Genomic DNA, 27,733 nt, shown 5'->3' on the forward strand with positions numbered 1-27,733 from the left:
GGGGCGGGGGGGGCTGCGGTCCGGCGCCGCCCCTTGGTGCCCAGCCCCAGCCCCTAGTGTCTCGCTCAGCGGTCGGCGGCTCAGGCGCTCCGGGGACGGCCTCGGCCGCGAGGTCCTTTAGGCGCGTGGGGCAGCCCGGGGCCTCGCGCCGCCGCGTCGCGTAGCAGCGGGGACGCGGCTGGTGAGTGTCGGGCCGGGGCTCTGCGGAGCGGGGCCGTCTGGGGAGCGTGGGAGCTGTCCCGCGTGGGGGGGAAGGGGAGGGGGGATAGGTGGGGAGCTGTCCCGCGTGGGGGGGAAGGGGAGGGGGGATAGGTGGGGAGCTGTCCCGCGTGGGGGGGAAGGGGAGGGGGGATAGGTGGGGAGCTGTCCCCGGTGGGGGGGAAGGGGAGGGGGGATAGGTGGGGAGCTGTCCCCGGTGGGGGGCGGGAAGGGGAGGGGGGATAGGTGGGGAGCTGTCCCCGGTGGGGGGGAAGGGGAGGGGGGATAGGTGGGGAGCTGTCCCCAGTGGGGGGCGGGAAGGGGAGGGGGGATAGGTGGGGAGCTGTCCCCGGTGGGGGGGAAGGGGAGGGGGGATAGATGGGGAGCTGTCCCCAGTGGAGGAGAGGGGAGGGGGGATAGGTGGGGAGCTGTCCCCGGTGGGGGGGAAGGGGAGGGGGGATAGGTGGGGAGCTGTCCCCGGTGGGGGGGAAGGGGAGGAGGGATAGGTGGGGAGCTGTCCCCGGTGGGGGGGAAGGGGAGGGGGGATAGGTGGGGAGCTGTCCCCGGTGGGGGGGAAGGGGAGGGGGGATAGGTGGGGAGCTGTCCCCGGTGGGGGGGAAGGGGAGGAGGGATAGGTGGGGAGCTGTCCCCGGTGGGGGGGAAGGGGAGGGGGGATAGGTGGGGAGCTGTCCCCGGTGGGGGGCGGGAAGGGGAGGGGGGATAGGTGGGGAGCTGTCCCTGGTGGAGGAGAGGGGAGGGGGGATAGGTGGGGAGCTCTCCCCGGTGGGGGGCGGGAAGGGGAGGGGGGATAGGTGGGGAGCTGTCCCCAGTGGGGGGCGGGAAGGGGAGGGGGGATAGGTGGGGAGCTGTCCCCGGTGGGGGGGAAGGGGAGGGGGGATAGGTGGGGAGCTGTCCCTGGTGGAGGAGAGGGGAGGGGGGATAGGTCGGGAGCTGTCCCCAGTGGGGGGCGGGAAGGGGAGGGGGGATAGGTGGGGAGCTGTCCCTGGTGGGGGGGAGGGGGGATATGTGGGGAGCTGTCCCCGATGGCGGGAGGGGTGATAGGTGAGCGGGGTGATAGATGGGGAGCTGTCCCCAGTGGAGGAGAGGGGAGGGGGGATAGGTGGGGAGCTGTCCCCGGTGAGGGGCGGGAAGGGGAGGGGGGATAGGTGGGGAGCTGTCCCCAGTGGGGGGCGGGAAGGGGAGGGGGGATAGGTGGGGAGCTGTCCCCGGTGGGGGGGAAGGGGGGATATGTGGGGAGCTGTCCCCGATGGCGGGAGGGGTGATAGGTGAGCGGGGTGATAGATGGGGAGCTGTCCCCAGTGGAGGAGAGGGGAGGGGGGATAGGTGGGGAGCTGTCCCCGGTGGGGGGCGGGAAGGGGAGGGGGGATAGGTGGGGAGCTGTCCCCGGTGGGGGGCGGGAAGGGGAGGGGGGATAGGTGGGGAGCTGTCCCCGGTGGGGGGGAAGGGGAGGGGGGATAGGTGGGGAGCTGTCCCCGGTTGGGGGGAGGGGGGGATATGTGGGGAGCTGTCCCCGATGGCGGGAGGGGTGATAGGTGAGCGGGGTGATAGATGGGGAGCTGTCCCCAGTGGAGGAGAGGGGAGGGGTGATAGGTGGGGAGCTGTCCCTGGTGGAGGAGAGGGGAGGGGGGATAGGTGGGGAGCTGTCCCCAGTGGGGGGCGGGAAGGGGAGGGGGGATAGGTGGGGAGCTGTCCCCGGTGGGGGGGAGGGGGGATATGTGGGGAGCTGTCCCCGGTTGGGGCGGGGGGGTTGGGGGGAGCTGTCCCCGATGGCGGGAGGGGTGATAGGTGAGCGGGGTGATAGATGGGGAGCTGTCCCCAGTGGGGGGGTAGGGGAGGGGGGATAGGTGGGGAGCTGTCCCTGGTGGAGGAGAGGGGAGGGGGGATAGATGGGGAGCTGTCCCCGGTGGGGGGCGGGAAGGGGAGGGGGGATAGGTGGGGAGCTGTCCCCGGTGGGGGGCGGGAAGGGGAGGGGGGATAGGTGGGGAGCTGTCCCCAGTGGGGGGCGGGAAGGGGAGGGGGGATAGGTGGGGAGCTGTCCCCGGTGGGGGGGAAGGGGAGGGGGGATAGGTGGGGAGCTGTCCCCAGTGGGGGGCGGGAAGGGGAGGGGGGATAGGTGGGGAGCTGTCCCCGGTGGGGGGGAAGGGGAGGGGGGATAGGTGGGGAGCTGTCCCCGGTGGGGGGGAAGGGGAGCGGGGATAGGTGGGGAGCTGTCCCCGGTGGGGGGGAAGGGGAGGGGGGATAGGTGGGGAGCTGTCCCTGGTGGAGGAGAGGGGAGGGGGGATAGGTGGGGAGCTGTCCCCGGTGGGGGGGAAGGGGAGGGGGGATAGGTGGGGAGCTGTCCCTGGTGGAGGAGAGGGGAGGGGGGATAGGTCGGGAGCTGTCCCCAGTGTGGGGCGGGAAGGGGAGGGGGGATAGGTGGGGAGCTGTCCCCGGTGGGGGGGAGGGGGGATATGTGGGGAGCTGTCCCCGATGGCGGGAGGGGTGATAGGTGAGCGGGGTGATAGATGGGGAGCTGTCCCCAGTGGAGGAGAGGGGAGGGGGGATAGGTGGGGAGCTGTCCCCGGTGGGGGGCGGGAAGGGGAGGGGGGATAGGTGGGGAGCTGTCCCTGGTGGAGGAGAGGGGAGGGGGGATAGGTGGGGAGCTGTCCCCAGTGGGGGGCGGGAAGGGGAGGGGGGATAGGTGGGGAGCTGTCCCCAGTGGGGGGCGGGAAGGGGAGGGGGGATAGGTGGGGAGCTGTCCCCGGTGGGGGGGAGGGGGGGATATGTGGGGAGCTGTCCCCGATGGCGGGAGGGGTGATAGGTGAGCGGGGTGATAGATGGGGAGCTGTCCCCAGTGGAGGAGAGGGGAGGGGGGATAGGTGGGGAGCTGTCCCCGGTGGGGGGCGGGAAGGGGAGGGGGGATAGGTGGGGAGCTGTCCCCGGTGGGGGGGAAGGGGAGGGGGGATAGGTGGGGAGCTGTCCCCGGTGGGGGGGAAGGGGAGGGGGGATAGGTGGGGAGCTGTCCCCGGTTGGGGGGAGGGGGGGATATGTGGGGAGCTGTCCCCGATGGCTGGAGGGGTGATAGGTGAGCGGGGTGATAGATGGGGAGCTGTCCCTGGTGGAGGAGAGGGGAGGGGGGATAGGTGGGGAGCTGTCCCTGGTGGAGGAGAGGGGAGGGGGGATAGGTGGGGAGCTGTCCCCGGTGGGGGGGAAGGGGAGGGGGGATAGGTGGGGAGCTGTCCCCAGTGGCGGTCGGGAAGGGGAGGGGGGATAGGTGGGGAGCTGTCCCCGGTGGGGGGGAAGGGGAGGGGGGATAGGTGGGGAGCTGTCCCCAGTGGGGGGCGGGAAGGGGAGGGGGGATAGGTGGGGAGCTGTCCCCGGTGGGGGGGAAGGGGAGGGGGGATAGGTGGGGAGCTGTCCCCGGTGGGGGGGAAGGGGAGAGGGGATAGGTGGGGAGCTGTCCCCGGTGGGGGGGAAGGGGAGGGGGGATAGGTGGGGAGCTGTCCCCAGTGGGGGGCGGGAAGGGGAGGGGGGATAGGTGGGGAGCTGTCCCCGGTGGGGGGGAAGGGGAGGGGGGATAGGTGGGGAGCTGTCCCCGGTGGGGGGGAAGGGGAGGGGGGATAGGTGGGGAGCTGTCCCTGGTGGAGGAGAGGGGAGGGGGGATAGGTGGGGAGCTGTCCCCGGTGGGGGGGAAGGGGAGGGGGGATAGGTGGGGAGCTGTCCCTGGTGGAGGAGAGGGGAGGGGGGATAGGTCGGGAGCTGTCCCCAGTGGGGGGCGGGAAGGGGAGGGGGGATAGGTTGGGAGCAATCCCCGGTGGGGGGGAGGGGGGATATGTGGGGAGCTGTCCCCGATGGCGGGAGGGGTGATAGGTGAGCGGGGTGATAGATGGGGAGCTGTCCCCAGTGGAGGAGAGGGGAGGGGGGATAGGTGGGGAGCTGTCCCCGGGGGGGGGCGGGAAGGGGAGGGGGGATAGGTGGGGAGCTGTCCCCAGTGGGGGGGAAGGGGAGGGGGGATAGGTGGGGAGCTGTCCCCGGTGGGGGGGAAGGGGGGGATATGTGGGGAGCTGTCCCCGATGGCGGGAGGGGTGATAGGTGAGCGGGGTGATAGATGGGGAGCTGTCCCTGGTGGAGGAGAGGGGAGGGGGGATAGGTGGGGAGCTGTCCCTGGTGGAGGAGAGGGGAGGGGGGATAGGTGGGGAGCTGTCCCCGGTGGGGGGGAAGGGGAGGGGGGATAGGTGGGGAGCTGTCCCCGTTGGGGGGGAAGGGGAGGGGGGATAGGTGGGGAGCTGTCCCCGGTGGGGGGGAAGGGGAGGGGGGATAGGTGGGGAGCTGTCCCTGGTGAGCGGGGAAGGGAAGGGGGGATAGGTGGGGAGCTGTCCCTGGTTGGGGGGGGTGATAGGTGGAGAGCTGTCCCCGATGGCGGGAGGGGTGATAGGTGAGCGGGGTGATAGATGGGGAGCTGTCCCTGGTGGAGGAGAGGGGAGGGGGGATAGATGGGGAGCTGTCCCCGGTGGGGGGCAGGAAGGGGAGGGGGATAGATGGGGAGCTGTCCCCGGTTGGGGGGGGGGTTTGTGGGGAGCTGTCCCCGATGGCGGGAGGGGTGATAGGTGAGCGGGGTGATAGATGCGAGATCAAGGAGCTGTCGGTAGTGGCAGGAGGCTCTGGATGAATTGGTGCCTTTCCATTCCATTCTGGGTAGGTGTCTCCACCAAAGGGCTGGCGTCTGATCCAGCCCAGCAGTTGGAGGGGGGGGGGGGCGAGGTGCAGCAGGGCTTGGGGAGGGGGGAGGGTGCAAGGTGGAAGTTTGGCCCAGGGCGCGAAACATCCTTGCACCGGCCCTGATCGTAACTGCTCTTTGATGGCTAGGAAGGAGCCTGTAACACTATGAGCTTATCCTAGCTCTTTCTGAGAGGCTCAGAAAAGTAAAATCTTCCTCTTGGTCCCAGGAGAGGTGGCGTCTGTGCAGCTAGGGTGGAGGCAGCATGGCTAGAGATGCACCAGGGGGAGATTCCTGTGAGGAGCTGGACCAGACGAAGTATGATGCAGATGAGAATGTGAAGATTATCTGCCTGGGGGACAGTGCTGTGGGGAAATCCAAGTGAGTAACTGGCCCTTATTGCACATGCCAGGAAGGCTCCAGCAGCATACAAGCTCGGCACTCCTCAACCGGTGTCTGGTCTCTCCCTCTCCCCTGCACAAAGCAGCAGCTCTAGTTATTGTTATTGACCAGCGGAGAGGCTGAATGTGTAGGAGTGGGGTGCCTCTCTGTATCAGGGATGAGGAGAAAGAAGATAAGATGATCAGGTAAGGACTAATGGGCCTGTGTCATTTCTCTACTTGCAGGTTAATGGAAAGGTTCCTTCTGGATGGATTGTATCCTTTGGGTTCTTTCAGACCTCACCACTGTTTAGTTTTGTTCTTGGGCCCAGGAGGGTACATGAAGGGGAAATGGTCTGTTTGAGGCCTTTTTGTTTAACCATGTTCTTCCAATCAGGGGCTCTCATCCCATCTTCACCAGAGTTCTGTTTCCTGGCTTTCCCTGCCTGACCTAGACTCTCTTTGTACTACATTGATGAGCTAGCTAAATCCACACAGCACTTGGGAACTTATAACTTCTTTTCCTCCTAAGAAGGTCTCCTTTCTCACCCCATCAACTATAGTATCTTCTTTAGAATTCATTTCCTGAGCACTGCAATGCTAGCAGCTGGTCCTATGAGGCATATAGGACTGTCATGGGCACTTCAACTATAAAGCTCCTACTCCCTCCCTTAGGACTTGTACACACTAGCACTTACTTCAATATAACTTACGTCGCTCAGGGGTGTGGAAAAGCCTCCCCCTCCCCGAACGATGTAGGTTACACTGACCTAAGCGCCAGTGTGGACAGTGCTATGTTGGTGGGAGACGCTCTCTCGCCAACATAGCTACCGCCACTCGGGGAGGTGTAGTAATTATGCTGATAGGAGCGCTCTCTCCCGTCAGCATAGAGCGTCTGCACTAGCAGCACTACAGTGGCGCAGCTACCTCGGTACAGCTGTGCCGCTGTATTGATTCTAGTGTAGACTAGCCCTTAGCTTGGGGTTGAAACTCTGAGGCAAATTTGAGTGAATGGCTTGGCTATGCTACACCCTGCAGAGGAGCAGCTTGGTGACCCAGCTGCTGACTGCTTGCCCTAGCCGCCCTCAAGCAAGTTCCCCTCACAGGTGCTCTACTGAACATGAGATTGGTGTCTGGATTTCAGCTCCTTAACTTATGCACAGCCGACCCCAGCAGCTCTCTACGTTTGCCTTGACACTCTACAAATACACAACCAACGTGGATGGGAAGAATATCCTTGTGGGTAAGCACCTCCTAGGACATGAGCACATGTCCTCCTTGTGAGTGCTGGATACAGCTACAGGAAATCCCTGCTATGGCATCACTAAAGGATCTCTGTTGATTCCATGAATTCCTGTGCATCTCAGTCGGGTGTAAACTGCAATGGCAGCGTCCAGAGTATCAATGTCACTGTTGACCATTTTTGTAGAAACACTTGTGCTGTTTTTAGTGGTAGTTTTCATACCGACTGTGCTTGGGGCTGTATAGGACACAAAGACAGTGCCTGCTTGAGGAGCTTACAATCTCAAAGGCAGCATTAGGAAGACCAATCACACTGGGAAATTGAGATGAGGGAGTGACCTTTGTTATTGCTATGAACTCCCAGTTTTGGGGTACTGCAGAAGAAATGAGTCTAAGAGGGATTTGAATGAGAACTTGGTGAACACAGATTGGGAGATCATTTTGCACCTGAGGCAGCATGAAGAGGGCCCAGAGACAGAAGTGGGAGAAGGAATGAAAAGATCATTGAGGCTGGTACCATTGGTGGAGTGGAAGGGGGATGGGAGGCATGTTAACGGAAAAATACTGTGATGTAGGCAGGTGTGCAGTGATGCAGGACATTGGAGGCAAGACCAAGGAATTTAAATTTAATGCAGTTGCAAAAAGGGAGCCAGTAGTGGAACCAAAAAAGGTGATGAGGTCAGCTTGACAGGCAAGGAAGTTAATGTTATGGGCTGTATTTTGGATGGACTCGAGGGACATGATGAAAGAATCATGGAAACCACCGAGGATAAGGCTGCTGTAATCAGGATGGGAGGTGATTGAAGCCTAGACAGGTGTTCTAGCTTTTGGGACCAAAAAGAAGGGCTGGATTTTTAATATAGTGTGCATGAAAAAGCAGTGAGATTTGGATGAGAGGAGGAGGAGGAGAGGGAGAGGTCAGTAAGGCTGGGCCACAGGATGGTGGTGTTTCCATCAGAAATGGGAAACGTTACTAATGTGCTTCTCCAGTGGGCCAGGAAGTGTGTGAGAACCTGAGAATAAGGTTACAAACGACTCAGTGTTCTCTCCTATTTTGGTCCGTGTCATGGCAATGAGGCTAGCGGCACTTCAGTCCTCTATCTGATCTCTCTGACTCCAAAGTGTTTGGTTTCTTGCCTTTACCTGTCATGGGGTGGAATCTCATGATTCTTCTGTTTTTAGATGGTATCCTGGTACACTGACCCATGAATACCAAAAGCTTATCATCTTGCTGGCCAGACTCAGTTTCAGGAACCTGTGTGCTTCCTATCTTCAGGAGCCTGTGAAAAGCAATACTGACCAACAGCTTTCTTAAAACCAATTGTTTTGATTTAGCAGCTGGAATGAAGTACAGCATATACCACTTATCAGCAGCCTCTCATTTCCCAGCAAGAAGTTGCTATTATCCAGAAGTTGCCAATAACCGAAAGGCAGGTTTTTGGGGCTGCAGCCAAGAATGAAGTGCTGGGACATGCTGAGCCTGGGCCCCCAGCACCAGGCCAAGATGCAGCCCTGAGACCACCAGGAAAGGCACCATGCAGGCCCTTAGCACTCCTGCTCCCCCTGGAAAGCATCTGGACCACAACCCGCATCCCAGCTGCTGCCCTGCCTGTTGCTCCCCCTCCCAGCCTGCAGCACCATTGGAGAGGAGGCTGTGGGGGTAGTCTGTGGACAGGGCAGCATTGGGGAGAGGCGGGCAGCAGCCCAGATGCTGGGGCTTTCCACGGGGAGCAGGGATGCTGGGGGCTCGTGGGGCTGCACTGTACCCCTTCCTGCATTCTCCCTCTCCCTGGGCTTGTCATATCCCAGTGCTTCCATACCTGGCTGCAGCCCCAGAAACCTGCCTACTACTGGGTCTTTCCATGGGGATGGGGGCGCTGGGGTGTGCTGAGCCCAGGCCCCCAGTGCCAGGACAGGGCACAGCCCAGACAGCACAGGAAGAAGTACTGTGCAGCCCCATGGGCCCCCAACATCCCTGCCCCCTGTGGAAAGCCCTGGCATTCGGGCTACAGTCCATCTCCATGCCGCTGCCCTGTCTGCAGCCTACCCTCTCAGCCTCTCCTCCCACTTTGCAGCGCCGGGACTCCTGCGTTATCTCCTGTGTGGCTGCTGGGTCCCCACCCATGGGGGAGGCTCCATGTCAAAGAAGAAAAGTTGCCAATGAAGCAGCATGACAGTTGCAAATATCTGAGTCCAGTTAACTATATAATTAATGGGATAGGATCAGCTTCCAGCAAAATGTTGCTAATAACTGAAAATTGTCAGTATCAGGATTGTTAATAAGCAGCATCTACTGTATTAGAGAAAAAGGGATTTTAAAACAACAAAGAGCCTACACACACATTACACATATAGTCTCATCGATAATAATAATCATCCCCAGAAGGGACCGTTGCAGTCATCTAGTCTGGCCTCCTATATAGTACAGGCCACAGAATTCCCCCGCCCCCAAAAATTCCTAGAACAGATCTTTTAGAAAAACATCCAATCTTGATTTTAAAATTGCCAGTGATGGAGAATCCATCATAGCCCTTGGTAAATTATCCCAATGATTAATTACTTTTATAATTAAAAATGTATGCTTTATTTCCAGTCTGAATTTGTCTAGCTCCAACTTCCAGCCATTGGATCACGTTAGACCTTTCTCTGCTAGGTTGAAGAGCCTATTAAGTATTTGTTCCCTACGTAGGTGCTTATAGACTGTAATCAAGTCACCTCTTCACCTCCTTTTAGTTGAGTCTATCATTTTAAGGCACGTTTTCCCATCTTTTAATCATTCTCATGTTTCTTCTCTGAATATTCTCCAATTCACCAACATCCTTCTTGAATTGCAAACACCAGAAATGAACACAGTACTCTAGCAGTGGTCATATCAGTTCCAAACACAGAGGAAAAATCACCTCTCTGCTCCTACTCAACAGTCCCCTGTTTATGCCTCTGTCACGGAGTGTGGGGGACTCAGGGCCCTGCCCCCCCGGCTTCCTGAGATTCACCATGACTCTCAGCCAGCCAGTAAAGCAGAAGGTTTATTTAGACGACAGGAACACAGTCCAAGACAGGTCTTGCAGGCACAGACAACAGGACCCCCCCCCCCCCCCAATTAGGTGCATCTTGGCGTCCCAGGGCACCACAGCCCCCTTGCGAGGTCAGAATCCCGTTTGTCTCCCAGCCATTCCACTAGCTAGCTCTGATCTCTCTCTCCAGCCTTTGTTCAGTTTTCCCCGGGCAAAGGTGTCACCTGGCCTCTAACCCCTTCCTGGGTTCTCATGTTACATGCTCAGGTATCCTCCCTCGGCCAGTCTCCCATCCCCTAATTCAGACCGTCCTAGCTACACTCTCCTCTCAGCATTCAAAGACCACATTAAGAACAGTCCCAGTTCGTCACATCTCTCCCCGCGAGGTCACTTTAGCCAGTGACCCGGGGTAGGTTCGAACTTCCCCCGTTCCCATGGATGCCCCAGCATCCCTCCCATCCCTTGGTGAGAATTATACCAGGCCCTTCCAGTTTCATGCCCCCCTTTAGGTCGGGTGTGCTCGATGGCACTCGTAGTTTGCATGTGGGAAGGTTTATGCGGCCCGTGCCCTTTTTCCACCCCAATACCCCTGGGGTTCCAACTGGGCTGGGGTCTTCTCCCAGTGTTCCAGTCTGGAGGTCTGTGATTCGGGCTCTCTCGGTTCAGAGCCCCCCTTTTTACCCTGCCCCCCCTCTGGAAAGACTCTTCTATGCTGGGCAAGGGTCCTAAGACCGTTTTCCCCTTGTCCCGGGCCTTCCTCCCGCTCTGACAGGGGTCACAGGATCGGCAGTACTGTTGGACAGTAATAAAGACCTCAGGCCAGTAAAAGTTTCGTAGCAGCCTCTGCTGGGTACGCCAGGTTCCCTGATGCCCTGAGAGGGGGATGTCATGGGCCCAGTACAGCAGCTGGCGGCGATACTTCTGGGGTACCACCAGCTGCCTCCTGATCCCCCCGACTCCATTTTCCCTGGGGGAGCCCATTCTCGATACAGGAATCCCTTCTCCCACAGGAACCTTTTCCGGCCACCTCTCCCCATGGTCTGTACCGCACTGAGGTCGGCCAGGTCCCTTATCTTCCGCAAGGAGGGATCTTTCTGCAACTCAGCCTGGAACTCAGCAGCTGGGACAGGGATGGCCACCTGCTCTCTCTCGCCGGCTGGGTTTGAAGCCGCAGCCTCCCTGAGCCATGTCCCTGGGCGTTCCCTCCCCACCAGATTAGGGTCCTACGCCTCGGGCAAGGTCCCTTCCCAAGGTCAGGGCGCAGTGTCCCTTGCCGGTTTTGACTACTGGTCACAATCAGGGCACCCTGGGGGTTGCTTGGCCAGTCCTCCAGGTCCCCCCCATCAACACCTCAGTGGGCAAATACGGGTGTACCCCCACGTCCTTAGGACCCTCCTTGGCCCCCCACTTCAGGTGTACCCTCACCACGGGTACCTTGAAGGGGGTCCCGCCCACTCCCGTCAGGGTCAGGTAGGTGTTGGGCACCACCCAATCTGGGGCCACCACCTCGGGCCGGGCCAGCGTCACCTCTGCGCCCGTATCCCAGTATCCATTGACCTTCCTCCCATCCACCTCCAGGGGAACAAGGTACTCTCTCCGGAGGGACATCCCCGCGCCCGCCTGGTAAACCAAAAACCCTGAGTCTGGAACATCCAGCTCTGATACGACCGGCAGCTCCTTTTTCTTCACCCGAGAGGTCTTCCGTGAGACCTCTCAGAGCTGCCGGTCTTCTACCAGGACCTCCTCCGGACCTGGAAGCTTTTTTCGGCGACCAGGTCCATTGTGGCCACCGAGGGCACGGACCTCCTCGCGGAGCCCCTGCTGCACAATCCCGACCTCCGTGTGCAGGTGGCGGAGTCACCCTCGGTGAGCCGGAGGCTGGTCCTGGCAGAAACCACCAGGGTCGGAGACCTCCTGGACTACACCAGAGGGGACTGGGTGGATCCCCGCGCGCTTGGCCGGCGCATGGGGCTCTCCACCCTCGCGACCCCTCTGCATGTACTCCAGGAGGTGGGCGCTGCTTTGTCGCCCCCTGCTCTCAGCTTCCTGTGGCGGGCCCTGCGAGAGGGCGCTCCCCGCCCACCCCTCACCCCAGGCCCTCCGGACCTTTTTATTGGGCCCCTGTCTCGCGAGCCCCCCCGGCCCGCCCGCTCCCATAATCCGAGCCGGCTTTGCAGCCGGTCCGGTTTCGAACCGCGCCCAGGGACCACCTGTACACGCTCGTGCTCCACACGTTGCATCTCCTCACCCTCGTGTCCCGCCCCGACACCAAATGGCGGGACTATCTAACACCTGTGGAGGGTGAGGAGCCCCGGTGGGCCAGCCTTTATTCCACTTTGGTTCCAAGGCCCGCCGGGGACATTGGTTGGCAGCTCCTTCACGGAGCCGTGAGCACGGGTGTGTACCTGGCGCGGTTCACCCCTATTCCCGAGGCCTGCCCATTCTGCGGCGTGAGGGAGACCCTGGCGCACGCTTACCTCGAGTGCGCCAGGCTGCAGCCCCTGTTCCGGCTCCTCCAGAACCTCTTGTTGAGGTTCTGGCTGCACTTTTCCCCACACCTGTTCATTTATGCACACCCTATCCGTGGCCCCACTAAGTCGCAAGACCTCCTCGTCAACCTCTTCCTGGCCCTGGCCAAACTCACCATCTATAATGCCAGGGAGAGGATGTTGGACGGGGGGGTGCTCTGCGACTGTGGGGCCTACTTCCGTACCTCCCTAGTCTCACGTCTCCGGGCAGAGTTCCACTGGGCAGCGTCCGCTGGCTCCCTTGCCACCTTTGAGGAGCAGTGGGCACTGTCCGGGGTTCTCTGCTCAGTGTCCCCATCCGGTTCCCTGCTTTTGAACCTTTAACCGTCACCTCACTCCCTGTTTTTTTCATTAGTTGTCCCAAGCAATCATTTGGTTTCTGGGTCCAGTGGTCCCTCCCACTAGGTTGGGGGAGGGGCCTTTAGCAGTGGGCAGGTGAGCCCGCCCACTTCCCAGTTCACCAATACCGACCTGACACTGAATGTTCCCCTTTGGTGGGGGTTTTCCGTATTTCCCTGCTGGGAGGTCCCCTCGTGACTGTCTCGCTGCGTTGTGGTGGTCCTGTTCCTTTGGGACTCCTCCCTGTCATCCCCTGCCCGACTGTTCACAAACTCGTCGGCCAGCTGGCCTGCGTGCTGCGGGTTCTCTGGCTTTTGGTCCATCAACCATCGCCTCAGGTCGGATGGGCACTGCTCATACACATGCTCCAGTACGAATAGGTCAAGCAGGTCCTCTTTAGTTTGGGCCCCAATTGTCCACTTGCGGGCATACCCCTGCGCCCGGTTGGCTAGTTGTAGGTATGTGACCTCACGGGTTTTACGCTGACTCCGGAACCTTTTCCGGTACATCTCAGGGGTCAGCCCAAACTCGCGGAGCAGGGCCTTTTTGAATAGTTCGTAGTCCCCTGTCTCCACCCCTTTCAGTCGGCTGTACACCTCCCTGGCTGTGGAGTCCAGTGAGGAGATGAGAAACTGGAGCCTGTCTGCAGGGTCAACCTGGAGCAGCTCACAGGTATTTTCAAAGGCCGTCAGGAAGGTATCCATGTCCTCCCCCTCCTTACGCTGGGCCAGGAAGCACTTATCAAAGCTCTTTGCAGTCTTGGGTCCCCCCTCGCTCACCGTAGCCAGGGCCCCACTGCTCCTCAGCCTGGCCAGTTCCCGCTCATGCTGACGTTGTTTCTCCTTCTCTTCCTGCTCCTGCTTCAGTTCTTGCTTCCTTAACTCAAGCTCTTCCTGTCTCATCTCCCATTCACATTCCAGCCGCATCCGTTCCAGGGACGGGGAGCTCCACCGGAACAATCCCCTGCTGGCCGCTGGGGTCAGGGTGACCCCGGTATTCGCTGGGCTTCCCCCAACCCTTCCCCTAGGCATAGGTAGGCAGGGTCTTGGGATGTCCTCGGCAGCAATCTGCTCCCTCACAACCAGGTTGGGTCCCGGGGCCCACTCTGCATCCGCCGGGCGGCTTCCCTCAGGGACCGGGCTTGGGTCATCCAAGCGATCCCTCTCCTCCAGCTGGGCAATTAGCTGTTCTTTGGTGGACCTCCCAATGCGCAGCCCCCTCTGCCTGCACAGCTCCACCAGGTCGCTCTTAAGGCATTTAGCATCCATCCTCCTGCTGGCCACTCGCCGGCCTGTGCTCTCCGCTTTCCACGTTCCAAGGAGACCCCTAGTGTGCCAGTCCTTCTTCAGGTCACCACCTCTCTGCCAGGGTCGAGCTGCAGACTCCTCCGCCCCGGGACCACTCGCTGCGACCCCCCAGGGGACCCTGTTACTGCAACAGTCCTTCTCTCTGGTCACACACTCCCAGGGGTTAATCGCCCCCTCAACCGTCTCTCTCTGACTCTTCAGCCCACCTGGTCCCCGTCGATTCCCCTTCGTTTTTACTGCTCCCCAGTCACTTACTGCAGGAAGCGCCGTCCATGGGGTGCAGTAGATTCCACCACTGCCACCAGTTGTTACGGAGTGTGGGGAGATACAAGGCTCGGCACCCCCGGCTTCCTCCGATTCACCATGACTCTCAGCCAGCCAGTAAAGCAGAAGGTTTATTTAGACGACAGGAATACAGTCCAAGACAGGTTTTGCAGGCACAGACAGTAGGACCCCCCACCCCCATCTTTGGGTTCCAGGGGCACCACAGCCCCCTGGGGGGAAGGTCAGAGCCCCGTCTGCCTGCCAGCCATTCCACCACCCAGCTCCTGAAACTCTCTCCCCAGCCTTTGTTCAGTTTCCCAGGCCAAGGTGTCAAGGTGGCCTCTAACCTCTTCCTGGGTTCTCATGTTACATGCTCAGGTATTCTCCCTCATGGCCAGTCTCCCATCCCCCAATGCAGACCATCCTAGCCACACTCCCCTGCCTTCCCAGCCAGCACTCCCCACTCAGCATTCAAAGACCACATTAAGAACAGTCCCAGTTCGTCACAGTCTCCCAGGGTCGCATTAGCACTTTTGGACACAGTGTTATACCTGGAGCTCATCTTCAGCTCATTATCCACCAGGAACCTCAAATCTGTTTCAGAATCCCTTCCTTCCAGGATAGAGTCCCCCATCCTGTGAGTATGGCCTACCGCCTTCGTTCCCAGATGTATTCATTTACATGTAGGCATATTAAAACTCATATTGTTTGCTTGGACCCAGTTTACCAAGCAATCTAGATTGCTCTGCATCAGTGACCTGTCCTCTTAATTATTTACCACTCCCCCCAATTTTTGTGTCATTTGCAAATTTTATCCGTGATGATTTTGTTTTCTTTCAGGTCATTGATAAAGATGTTAAATAGCGTAGGGCCAGAGGCCTGGATGGCAAGAAGGAGGGAGAGATGGGGAAGGGGGGTATGTGAGTAGCCAGAGCAATGGGTGTGATGGTGGGAATGTTGGAGGAGTTGGAGCAGTGTCCATACTGTATGCATCCGAAGAAGTGGGCTGTAGTCCACGAAAGCTTATGCTCTAATAAATGTGTTAGTCTCTAAGGTGCCACAAGTACTCCTGTTCTTCTTGTCCATACTGTGTGAGGGTGGGGAGAGGAGGGGCAGGGGAAGTCTGAGCAGTTGGAGGCAATATGGAGAGGTTAGAGCCAGGGGAGGGTGTTGGTATAATGCAGGAAAGAATGGAGTGGAAAGGAGGGGGCTGGAGCTGTGCAGTGGGGGAAGTTAGTGAAGCTACACTTGTTCCCCTCCTCTTACACTTCACAGCAGAGTCCTCGTCTGTGAGGCACTCAGTAGTTTGGGACCTGGCTACTTCAGAGACCACCTTATCCTCCATGCCTCTGCAGCCACAGGGACACATTTAGGCTGCCCACTGAGGATGACAGCCAGGGTTCTGGCATGGAGAATGCTCTATGGACCACCCTGCTAAAAAGATCACACTGCCATTGTTGAGATCACCCCTAATCTGTATAGGTTTGGATCCCACAATCATTCCAGTACTATCTGAGTACTTGTCACCCTATTTTCCTCAGCTTTTGCACCCATGCCTTGCCTTGCTATTCTGCATTTTTTAAAATCCAGTTTACACAGAACTTTTTGCACTACTGTATTTACACCAGTGCCAACTGTCTCTGCTGGGACATTGTACAGGCATAGCTAAACCCCATGTATCATTAGAGCCTATGTTTGTAAACTGGTCAAGGAATGTCTCAGTCTATTATGACAAAGGCTCGTGTCAGTCGGCCTATGGGAGAGGCCTGAACTCTGGGGCTGGGTTGTGGGGGGATTGGAAGTTCTTTCTTGTCATGGCATGCTGAACTTGCTGGTTTGTGCCTTTCAGACTTCTGGGACACAGCCGGACAGGAGAGGTTCCAGAGTATGCATGCATCCTATTACCACAAGGCCCATGCTTGTATCATGGTAAGGGCATTCTTCTACCTCTGGCTTTCACTCTGTGTGTAAAGGATTCCTGGCTGGTAACAGAACCTGTCTGGTATTCATCCTACACGTTACCTTTAATAATGTTACCCTGAGTTCAGGCTCTGACGGCCAGAGTGGCTGAACTGGAGGAGCTAAGAGAGACAGAGAGGTACACAGAGGAGACTTTCCGGGACATAGCAGCGAGGTCCCACCCCCACCCTCTGTGCTGTTGAGGAATATGAAAGTCTTGGGGAAGGAGAAGATCAAACTGGAGCAGATGGAAACAATCCCATTGTTGGGACCCTCCTTTCAGATGATGCCATGGTATCTTCTCACACTGAGGATATCTCTCCAGGGGAGGGGACCCCAGTTATTGGAAGAGACTGGTAATAGTAATGGGGGATTCGATTATTAGAAATAAAGATAGTTGGGTTTGCGATGACCAGGAGAACTGCATAGTAAATTGCATGCTGGGTGCGAAAGTTGCAGATTTTTCAAGACATCTAGACAGACTTATGTGCAGTGTTAGGGAGGAGCTAGTGGTCATGGTACATGTGGGTACCAATGACCTAGGGAAAGGTAGGAGAAAGGTTCTGGAGATCAAATTTAGGCTGCTAGATAAGAGAGAAAAGTCTAGGACTTCTATGGTAGCATTGTCTGAAATGCTTCCGGTTCCAGGCACAGAGCCAGGTAGACAGGCAGCACCGCAGGGTCTCAATGCATGGATCAGACAGTGATGTAGAGATGAAGGATTTAGATTTAGTAGGAACTGCGGAACCTTTTAGGAAAGGAGGAGCCTATATGGGAAGGATGGGCTCCTCCTAAATCAAAATGGAACTTAAAATTAAAAAGTTCATAGAGGAATTTTTAAACAAAGGGCTGGGGAAAGCTGAAAGGTGCGGAGGAGAACATGGTGCAGACAGTGACATTCCTTAGGGGAGGATCTATTACTGGGGATTCTGTAAAAAGCAACAGAGGGTCCTGTGGCACCTTTGAGACTAACAGAAGTACTGGGAGCATAAGCTTTCGTGGGTAAGAACCTCACTTCTTCAGATGCAAGACATCTGAAGAAGTTAGGGTTAGAGTTAGGGTTGCATCTGAAGAAGTGAGGTTCTTACCCACGAAAGCTTATGCTCCCAGTACTTCTGTTAGTCTCAAAGGTGCCACAGGACCCTCTGTTGCTTTTTACAGATTCGGACTAACACGGCTACCCCTCTGATACTTGGGGATTCTCTGTGTCCTAGTAAAGAAGTTGATCAAGAACAGGTAGAAGCTTAAGAGAAATAGTCAAATGAAAGAATCTCCCACTCGGTTACATCACAGGAAGGCAGACAATTAAATATTGACAAATTTTATAAGTGCCTATATACAAATGAAAGAAGTCTAAATACTAAAATGGGTGAACTTGAGTGCCTGGTATTAAGTGAGGATATTGATATCACAGAAACTTGATGGAATGATGATAATCAATGGGACAGGGTAATACCAAGGTACAAAATATAAAGGAATGGCAGAGTAGGTCAGGCTGGTTGGGGAGTGGCACTATATGTGAAAGAAAGCACAGAGTCAAATGTAGTAAAAATCATAAATGAATCAAACTGCCATAGAATTTCTATGGATAGACATTCCATGCTTGAATTGTAAGAGTATAGCAGTAGGAATATACTACCGACCGCCTGACCACAATGGTGATGGTGATTATGAAATGCTCAGGGACATTAGAAAGGCTATAAAAATTGAAAAGTTAATAATAATAGGGTATTTTAACTATCTCCATATTGACATGTCACCTCAGGATGGGGTGCAGAAATAACATTTTTAGACACTATGAATGACTGCTTCTTGGAGCAGCTAGTCCTGGAACCCACAAAGGCAGAGCCAATTCTCGATTTAGTGACGCACAGGATCTGGTCCAATGGGTGAATATAGCTAAACCACTCAGTAATAGCAACCATAATGTAATTAAAATTAACATCCTTCTGTGGGGTGAAATACCAAAGAAACCCACCCCGTAGTATTTAACTTCAGAAAGGGGAACTACACAAAAATGAGGAAGCTAGTTAAACAGAAATTAAAAGGAACAGTCACAAGAGTGAAATGCCTGCAAGCTGCATGGAACATTTTAAAAAACACCATAATAGAGGCTCAAATTAAATGTATACCCCAAATAAAAAAATAGTAAGAGGACCAAAAAAATGCCACCGCAGCTAAACAACAGAGTAAAAGAAGCGGTTAGAGGCAAAAAGCCATTCTTTAAAAATTGGAAGTCAAATCCTACTGAAGAAAATAGAAAGGAGCATTAACTCTGGCAAGTCAAGTGTAAAAGTATAATTACACAGACCAAAAAAGAATTGGAGGACCAACTAGCAAAAGACTTAAAAGTATTTTTTGCTGTAGTTTTTAAGTACCCCCGAAGCAGGAAGCCTGCCAAACAATCAGTGGGGCCACTTGACGATCAAGATGCTAAAGGAGCACTCAAGGAAGACAAAGCCATTGCAGAGAAGCTAAATGAATTCTTTGCATCTGTCTTCACAGCAGATGAAGTAGAGGAGATTCCCATACCTGCACCATTCTTTTTAGGTGACAAATCTGAGGAACTGTCCCAGACTGAGGTGTTGAGAGAGGAGGTTTTGGCACAAATTGATAAACAGTAGTAGTAAATCACCAGGACCACATGGGATTCACCCAAGAGTTCTAAAGGAACTCAAATAAGAAATTGAAGAACTACTAACTGTGGAATGTAACCTACTGCTTAAATCAGCCTCTGTACCAGATGACTGGATGATAGCTCCAGGGGCAATCCTAGCAATTACGGACCAATAATCCTAACTTCAGTACTAAGCAAATTGGTTGCAACTATAGTAAAGTACAGAAATATCAGATACATAGATGAAGATGATTTGGGGAACAGTCGACATGGCTTTTGTAAAGGGAAATCGTGCCTTACCAATTTATTAGAATTCTTTGTGGAGGTCAACAAACTTGTAAACAAGGGTGATCTGGTTGATTCAGTGTGCTTGGACTTTCAGAAATCCTTTGATAAGGTCCTCCACCAAAGGCTCTTAAGCAAAGTACGTTTTCAGGGGATATGAGGGAACGTCCTCTCATGGATCAGGGACTGATTAAAAGACAGGAAATAAAGGGTAGGAATAAATGACCAATTTTCAGAATGGAGACAGGTAATTAGTGGGGTTCTCCAGAGATCTATACTGGGACCAGTGCTGTTCAACATGTTCATAAATGATATGGGAAAAGGAGCAAACAGTGAGGTGGCAGAGTTTACAGATGATACAAAATTATTCAAGATAGTTAAGTCCAAGGCACTAATTACAAAGGGATCTCACAAAACTGGGTGACTGGGCAACAAAGTGGCAGATTCATAGATTCATAGATTCTAGGACTGGAAGGGACCTCGAGAGGTCATCGAGTCCAGTCCCCTGCCCGCATGGCAGGACCAAATACTGTCTAGACCATCCCTGATAGACAATTATCTAACCTACTCTTAAATATCTCCAGAGATGGAGATTCCACAACCTCCCTAGGCAATTTGTTCCAGTGTTTAACCACCCTGACAGTTAGGAACTTTTTCCTAATGTCCAACCTAGACCTCCCTTGCTGCAGTTTAAACCCATTGTTTCTGGTTCTATCCTTAGAGGCTAAGGTGAACAAGTTCTCTCCCTCCTCCTTATGACACCCTTTTAGATACCTGAAAACTGCTATCATGTCCCTTCTCAGTCTTCTCTTTTCCAAACTAAACAAACCCAATTATTTCAGCCTTCCTTCATAGGTCATGTTCTCAAGACCTTTAATCATTCTTGTTGCTCTTCTTTGGACCCTTTCCAATTTCTCCACATCTTTTTTAAAATGCGGCACCCAGAACTGGACACAATACTCCAGCTGAGGCCTAACCAGAGCAGAGTAGAGCGGAAGAATGACTTCTCGTGTCTTGCTCACAACACACCTTTTAATACATCCCAGAATCATGTTTGCTTTTTTTGCAACAGCATCACACTGTTGACTCATATTTAGCTTGTGGTCCACTATAACCCCTAGATCCCTTTCTGCCGTACTCCTTCCTAGACAGTCTTTTCCCATTCTGTATGTGTGAAATTGATTTTTCCTTCCTAAGTGGAGCACTTTGCATTTGTCTTTGTTAAACTTCATCCTGTTTAACTCAGACCATTTCTCCAATTTGTCCAGATCATTTTGAATTATGACCCTGTCCTCCAAAGTAGTTGCAATCCCTCCCAGTTTGGTATCATCCGCAAACTTAATAAGCGTACTTTCTATGCCAATATCTAAGTCGTTGATGAAGATATTGAACAGAGCCGGTCCCAAAACAGACCCCTGCGGTACCCAACTCGTTACGCCTTTCCAGCAGGAAATTCAACGTTCATAAATGCAAAGTAGGGAACACTGGAAAACAACTGTACATCCAAAAGAATGGGGTCTAAATTAGCTGTTACCACTCAAGAAAGATCTTGGATTCTTTGTGGATCATTCTCTGAAAACATCTGCTCAGTGTGCAACGTCAGTCAAAAAAGCAACAGACTCATTAGGAGGGGAATAGATAATAAGATGGAAAATATCATAATGCCACTATATAAGTTACGTGCCCACACCTAGAATACTGTGTGCCATTCAGGTCACCCCCATCTCAAAAAAAGATATATTAGAATTGGAAAAGATACAGAGAAAGGCAACAAAATGATTATGGGTATGGAACAGCTTCCAGATGAGGAGAAATTAAAAAGACTGGGACTGTTCAGTTTGGAAAAGAGACAGTTAAGTGGGGATATGATAGATCTTGATAAAATCATGACTGGGCTGGAGAAAGTGACTAAGGAAGTGTTATTTACCCCTTCACATAACACATGAACCAGGCATCACCCGATGAAATTAATAGGCAGCAGGCTTAAAACAAACAAAAGGACGTACTTCTTCACACATTGCACAGTCAACCTGAGGAACTCACTGCCAGGGGATGTTGTGAAAGCCAAAATTATAACTGGGTTAAAAAAATAATTAGATAAGTTCATGGAAGATAGGTTCATCAGTGGCTATAGCCAAGATGGTCAGAGATGCCACCCCATGCTCTGGGTATCCCTAAGCCCTTAACTCCCAGATGCTGGAACTGGACAACAGGGGATGGCTCACTCGATAATTACCTTGTTTTTTTCACTCCCTCTGAAGCATCTGGCACTGGCCACTAGCAGAAGACAAGTTAATAAGCTAGATCAGTGGTTCCCAAACTGGGGTTCGTGAACAAATGTTACAGGGGGTTCTCGGGAAAAATTCCCTAATGGCGGACAGAACTGTCCCTAGAGACCCCAGACAGCATGGGGGCCAGCAGCACGGAGCCCCTGGACCTCCAAGAGCTAAGCAGATCAAAGCAAGCATATCTATCACACTGAGGAGATTTAAACTTCAAGATTCCTTATAAGAAATGGAAAGGGAGGTGGATATTTTTTGCTGTTTTTAAAATTAAATAGGCAGCTAGTATTGTTTTTAAAATTATTATGAAGAACAAGTTTAAGCTTTGTTGTAACGTGCTTTGTTTGCCTGGACTGCTCAAGACCTGAATGCTTGTGTAGGAGGAACTCTTTGAGTTGGCTTCTTAAATACCTTCATGCTGTTTTACATCTGATACTCCTTGATGAAACATAGGAGCCTTGTCTTGTAACAGGCTTATTCAAAGTGATACAAGCTACAAAAGTGAGATCTTGGAAGAGTGTTGCCGTTTTCATAATGTAATAAAAATACTGTAATGATAAATAATAATAATAAATAGTGTGTAATAAACATGTCATAAAAACAAATTTTATATTTCCAAGTCACTGCTTTTATAATTTATACTCAGGTAAAGGAGAAAAATCCCTGAAAATATTCATTTTTAGGAAGGAGTTCGCAAGACTTGACATTTTAGTGAAAGGGGTTCACAGGTTGTTAAAGTTTGGGAATCACTGAGCTAGATGGACTTTTGGTCTGACCTAGTATGGCCATTCTTATGTTCTTATGTAGTGCTGTAAATATTTCCTTTCCTGGCTTGCAGTTGACATTCCTTCCTATTCTGTTCTCCTGTCCCTTCTCCCATCATTGTTTACCTTTAGCACCTTTCACCTTTCCTCATAACTCCGTCCCTCCACCCCTTTGTATTTCTGTTGTTCTCTCAACTCCATCCAATTCATCAACAACTTTTCAGTAATATCATGCCCAGAACAGAATGCACTTTTCCTGGTGTAATCACATCAAAGCCATATAGGGAGGTCTGTCCCTGTGTTGCTTTGTGACTCGATGCCTTGGAGCATGCAGCACAAAGCTGCATTGGTCTATTCTGCGGGATTATGGGAGACTTTAATCACCTTGATATCTGCTGGGAAAGCAATACAGCGGTGCACAGACAATCTAGGAAGTTTTTGGAAAGTGTAGGGGACAATTTCCTGGTGCAAGTGCTGGAGGAACCAACTAGGGGCAGAGCTTTTCTTGACCTGCTGCTCACAAACAGGGAAGAATTAGTAGGGGAAGCAAAAGTGGATGGGAACCTGGGAGGCAGTGACCATGAGATGGTCGAGTTCAGGATCCTGACACAAGGAAGAAAGGAGAGCAGCAGAATACGGACCCTGGACTTCAGAAAAGCAGACTTGGACTCCCTCAGGGAACAGATGGGCAGGATCCCCTGGGAGAATAACATGAAGGGCAAAGGGGTCCAGGAGTGCTGGCTGTATTTTAAAGAATCCTTATTGCGGTTGCAGGAACAAACCATCCCGATGTGTAGAAAGAATAGTAAATATGGCAGGCGACCAGCTTGGCTAAACACTGAAATCCTTGCTGATCTTAAACGCAAAAAAGAAGCTTACAAGAAGTGGAAGATTGGACAAATGACCAGGGAGGAGTATAAAAATATTGCTCAGGCATGCAGGAGTGAAATCAGGAAGGCCAAATCACACTTGGAGTTGCAGCTAGCAGGAGATGTTAAGAGTAACAAGAAGGGTTTCTTCAGGTATGTTAGCAACAAGAAGAAAGTCAAGGAAAGTGTGGGCCCCTTACTGAATGAGGGAGGCAACCTAGTGACAGAGGATGTGGAAAAAGCTAATGTATTCAATGCTTTTTTTGCCTCTCTCTTCACGAACAAGGTCAGCTCCCAGACGGCTGCACTGGGCAGCACAATATGGGGAGAAGGTGACCAGCCCTCTGTGGACAAAGAAGTGGTTCGGGACTATTTAAAAAAACTGGACGTGCACAAGTCCATGGGGCCAGATGTGCTGCATCCAAGGGTGCTAAAGGAGTCAGCGAATGAGATTGCAGAGCCATTAGCCATTATTTTTGAAAACTCATGGTGATCGGGGGAGGTCCCGGATGACTGGAAAAAGGCTAATGTAGTGCCCATCTTTAAAAAAGGGAAGAAGGAGGATCCGGGGAACTACAGGCCAATCAGCCTCACCTCAGTCCCTGGAAAAATCATGGAGCAGGTCCTCAAAGAATCAATTATGAAACACTTAGAGGAGAAGAAAGTGATCAGGAACAGTCAGCATGGATTCACCAAGGGGAAGTTGTGCCTGACTAACCTAATTGCCTTCTATGATGAGATAACTGGGTCTGTGGATGAGGGGAAAGCAGTGGATGTGTTATTCCTTGACTTTAGCAAAGCTTTTGATACGGTCTCCCACAGTATTCTTGCCGCCAAGTTAAAGAAGTATGGGTTGGATGAGTGGACTATAAGGTGGATAGAAAGCTGGCTAGATCGTCAATGGCTCCATGTCTAGTTGGCAGCCGGTTTCAAGCGGAGTGCCCCAAGGGTCGGTCCTCGGGCCGGTTTGTTTAATATCTTTATTAATGATCTGGAGGATGGTGTGGACTGCACTCTCAGCAAGTTTGCAGATGACACTAAACTAGGAGGCGTGGTAGATACACTAGAGGGTAGGGATCAGATACAGAGGGACCTAGACAAATTAGAGGATTGGGCCAAAAAAAACCTGATGAGGTTCAACTAGGACAAGTGCAGAGTCCTGCACTTAGGACGGAAGAATCCCATGCACTGCTACAGACTAGGGACCAAATGGCTAGGTAGCAGTTCTGCAGAAAAGGACCTAGGGGTCACAGTGGAGGAGAAGCTGGATATGAGTCAACAGTGTGCTCTTGTTGCCAAGAAGGCTAACGGCATTTTGGGCTGTATAAGTAGGAGCATTGCCAGCAGATCGAGGGACGTGATCATTCCCCTTTATTCGACCTTGGTGAGGCCTTATCTGGAGTACTGTGTCCAGTTTTGGGCCCCACACTACAAGAAGGATGTGAAAAAATTGGAAAGAGTCCAGCGGAGGGCAACAAAACTGATTAGGGGTCTGGAGCACATGACTTATGTGGAGAGGCTGAGGGAACTGGAATTGTTTAGTCTCCAAAAGAGAAGAATGAGGGGGGATTTGATAACAGCCTTCAACTACCTGAAGGGGGGTTCCAAAGAGGATGGAGCTCGGCTGTTCTCAGTGGTGGCAGATGACAGAACAAGGAGCAATGGTCTCAAGTTGCAGTGCGGGAGGTCCAGTTTGGAAATTAGGAAACACTATTTCACTAGGAGGGTGGTGAAGCACTGGAATGCGTTACCTAGGGAGGTGGTGGAATCTCCTTCCTTGGAGGTTTTTAAGGCCCGGCTTGACAAAGCCCTGGCTGGGATGATTTAGTTGGGAATTGGTCCTGGTTTGAGCAGGGGGTTGGACTAGATGACCTCCTGAGGTCCCTTCCAACCCTGATATTCTATGATTCTATGATTAGTGCATTGCAAATTCATGTCCCATTTGCTGCCTCCTCTCACTGCCCTTGTCTTTCAGCCATTGCTGGTGTTTCCTGCCCGGATGTGTTCCCTTTCCAGGCTTTAATCTCTTTACTCTACTCTGTCCACACTGTTATTCTCAGCTCCTCCTAACTTAGCATCATTTGTAAACCTCATTAACATGTTGCTGACCCCCTTGTCTAGATCATTAATGAAGTTTGTAAATCAGACTGGGCCTGACACCTATCCTTAGAGGGCACATTAGACCCTTCCCCACCCTCTTTATTGTTAAGGGCACTATACAAGGCACGTTGTGCAGAGAGACCAAGAGGCTGATGATAGCTTAGTGCAGGGAGAGGGGCTGGTTTTATTTTTAATGGCTTGATGATAGTTTGCCATTTACCATAGCCTTTGTTTGACCACCTTCCTGCCAGTTGTCAGCCCCTATGCTGGTGTCTGGTCTAAGCCAATTGTAATTAATTCTGACACTGAGGTTCCATGGGATGCTGTATCAAACATTTTGATCCAATCTAAATAATCTCCCTTCAGCATCTTCCCTTCAAGCACTAACTCTGCAATTCTGTATGTTTAAAAAGAAAGGCAGTGATTGTGCTTGGTGGGATGAGTTCTTTGCAAATGCTCAGTGCAGTGGGTTGCTCGGGGACTGTCCAGCTGCAGGCCTGGTGACAGGTGGCTCTTCCTTGGCAGGTGTTTGATGTGCAGAGGAAGGTCACCTACAAGAACCTGAATAGCTGGTACAAGGAGCTGAGAGAGTTCCGCCCAGAGATCCCCTGCATTGTGGTGGCCAACAAAATTGATGGTGAGTGTTTCTGCCTCAGTCTTTTGGTGCTGTGGGATGGTCCTTTTGTGATATGGCTGAGGGAAGTGACCGCCTGGCTGGTCCCAAGGGCTTGTTGGAGATGGACTCCATCGGTCATATTTTACTAGATAAAGTACAGGCCTTTCACAGCATGTTTGTGCCTCTTGACTTTGTTTTGCTCAGAAAAAGAAACGGAAACCACAAATTTGTTTTCAGCACAGACATAAATATATAGTACAGTTAGCTGAGCTCTGCCCTGATATGACTCAGTCTCCTTCCTATCCCCTCCCCTGAACAGCAACTTGCACCACACTGGCCAGCTGGCAGAGCCCTCTTAGCTCACCAGGTTCCCTGACCTGGCTACTGTTTATAGTCTGTGTTGTGGAAGGACCCAGAGGCCCCATCCAGATCAGGCCCCTTTGTGCATCGATGAGACTGTCCCTGCCCCAAAGAGATTGCAGTCTGCTTTGGGACGAGAAGCAACAAGTGAGTGTGACAAACAGTGGAAGAGCAGCAGAGGGAGGGCAAAGGTGATGGCTCTATGACAACACCGGTACACTGCAAGTGTCCTAGGAGGTGAACCATTGTTAGCAATAGTGAGAAACGTTTGAAAGACATCCCTAGCACAGACAGAGCCATGCAGGCCTGGGAGCTGGGACAGATGAAAAGTAATGCTCCATTGTTTACACTGCACCAGATGTCCCCCAGTGAGACAGGTGAGAGTCCCTGTCAGGGTCCCTCTGTGGAAAGCCTTGACCAGCAACAAAAAGGTCCTCTTCCATCCTGTACTTCCTCGCTAACTGTTAGTTTAGCCTGCCTCCCTTTGCAGGGACCTCTAGTTCTCAGGAGGCACCATCCAAACCATGTGCTGCATGAAGGGGGCCTTGCCAGTGAGATGCCCCCATGCAGGTTGCATGGATTCCTTCTCTATGCTGTCCCAGGGCATGCTTGGCCTGCTACCAGCAGTGATGACTCAACAACTGCTTCTCCTTTGCTCCTTCAGCGGATATGAAAGTTACTCAGAAAAGCTTCAACTTTGCCCGGAAGTTCAATCTGCCCTTCTATTTTGTCTCAGCTGCAGATGGCACCAACGTAGTGAAGGTAAATCTTAGCTATGTGAGGTGGGACTGGTGCCAGGCTGCATGGGGAGGTGAGAAGGAGCAGGGATTCTTTGTGAGACAGGATGTTTCGCTGGTTGCCTCCCAGGTGTGTAGGGTCCCGTTGCTGGGGGGTTGTCTCGTGGCTGGTTTCTCTACGGTGCTGAAGGGTGGGGGGGAAAGTCCTGTGGGTTCACCTGGGGTTGGGCATCTCAGACACCCCTCTCATTCCCAGAGTGACAAGTGCCCCCCTTTCTCCTCAGCTCTTCAGTGATGCTATCAAACTGGCCGTTGCGTACAAACAGAATTCAGGGGATTTTATGGATGAGGTCATGCGGGAGCTGGAGGTAAGAGAGCCCTGCCTAAAGCTCGCCTCCCTCTCCTTAGTGGTTGCCAGCACCACACACCTTCCCTCACCAGGAAAAAGCCCCCAGTCCCAGTGCAGAGTGGGCTGAGGTGGAGCCTGTGTTGGGAGCGTCATGGGGATCCCATAGTGCCCCAGTCCCAGCTCAGAGTGGGTGAGGTGGGCCCTGTGTTGGGAGCGTTGTGGGATCCTGTACAGACAGCCCCAGGTTAGGGGTGAGGGGATGAGGTGCTGTGCTGGGAGTGCCATGGTGTGGTGGGGAATGGCTGGTTCCCATTTGCTTCTCACCATTCCCCCATCCTGCTCCCTTCCAGAACTTTGAGCTGCAGAAAAAGGGGGAGGACTCGGAAAAAGAGGAGAACTACCCCGAGGAGAAGCCCCCATCCACCTGAACCCAGGCCTCAGACCAACCTTGTGCTGCTCCCTATCGCCCCAGCTTCTTCATGGTTAGTTAGAACCGTCACTCTCTGCCAGGGGAGAGCAGATTTCTCATGCACTGGCCATGCTGGGAGCCTCTGGCTGGGACCATCCCTCCCTAGAAGGGAGACTGTTTGGGCCTGATCTTCCTGGCCTGGACCCTATCCTCCTGAGCATCCGGGACGCAGAAGGAACAGGAATACATGTGACTGCTGCCTGCCCCTGTGGGAGGGAAGGGGGGCATTTGCTGGGTTGTTGGGCCACTGCCTGCCCTGCAGGGAAGGGTCCTGCCCAGCTGTCTATTAGCAGAGCCCAGATTGAGAAAAACAACACTAAAGGATTTTTTTACAAAG

General features: G+C 53.5%; 1 protein-coding gene across 4 annotated transcripts; it reads left to right on the forward strand.

Moving 5' to 3' along the window:
• The first annotated feature begins 37 nt into the window (after positions 1 to 37).
• RABL2B (RAB, member of RAS oncogene family like 2B) lies at positions 38 to 27,733 on the forward strand. Of its 4 annotated transcripts, none has more exons than XM_054029055.1 (9): positions 38 to 181; positions 5,145 to 5,296; positions 5,542 to 5,571; positions 6,459 to 6,538; positions 15,839 to 15,918; positions 25,391 to 25,502; positions 26,506 to 26,603; positions 26,863 to 26,946; positions 27,278 to 27,733. In XM_054029055.1, exons 2-9 carry the CDS (start codon positions 5,181 to 5,183, stop codon positions 27,353 to 27,355), a joined length of 678 nt encoding a protein of 225 aa, XP_053885030.1. In that variant the 5' UTR covers positions 38 to 181; positions 5,145 to 5,180; the 3' UTR covers positions 27,356 to 27,733. The 4 variants fall into 4 exon arrangements, with proteins under 4 accessions (XP_053885030.1, XP_053885302.1, XP_053885116.1 ...); XM_054029327.1 differs by having other exon boundaries at positions 5,148 to 5,296; XM_054029141.1 differs by lacking the exon at positions 38 to 181 and adding an exon at positions 4,802 to 4,893.

This window comes from Malaclemys terrapin, chromosome 1, assembly GCF_027887155.1.
Source record: "Malaclemys terrapin pileata isolate rMalTer1 chromosome 1, rMalTer1.hap1, whole genome shotgun sequence".
NCBI classification, from domain to species: Eukaryota; Metazoa; Chordata; order Testudines; family Emydidae; genus Malaclemys; species Malaclemys terrapin.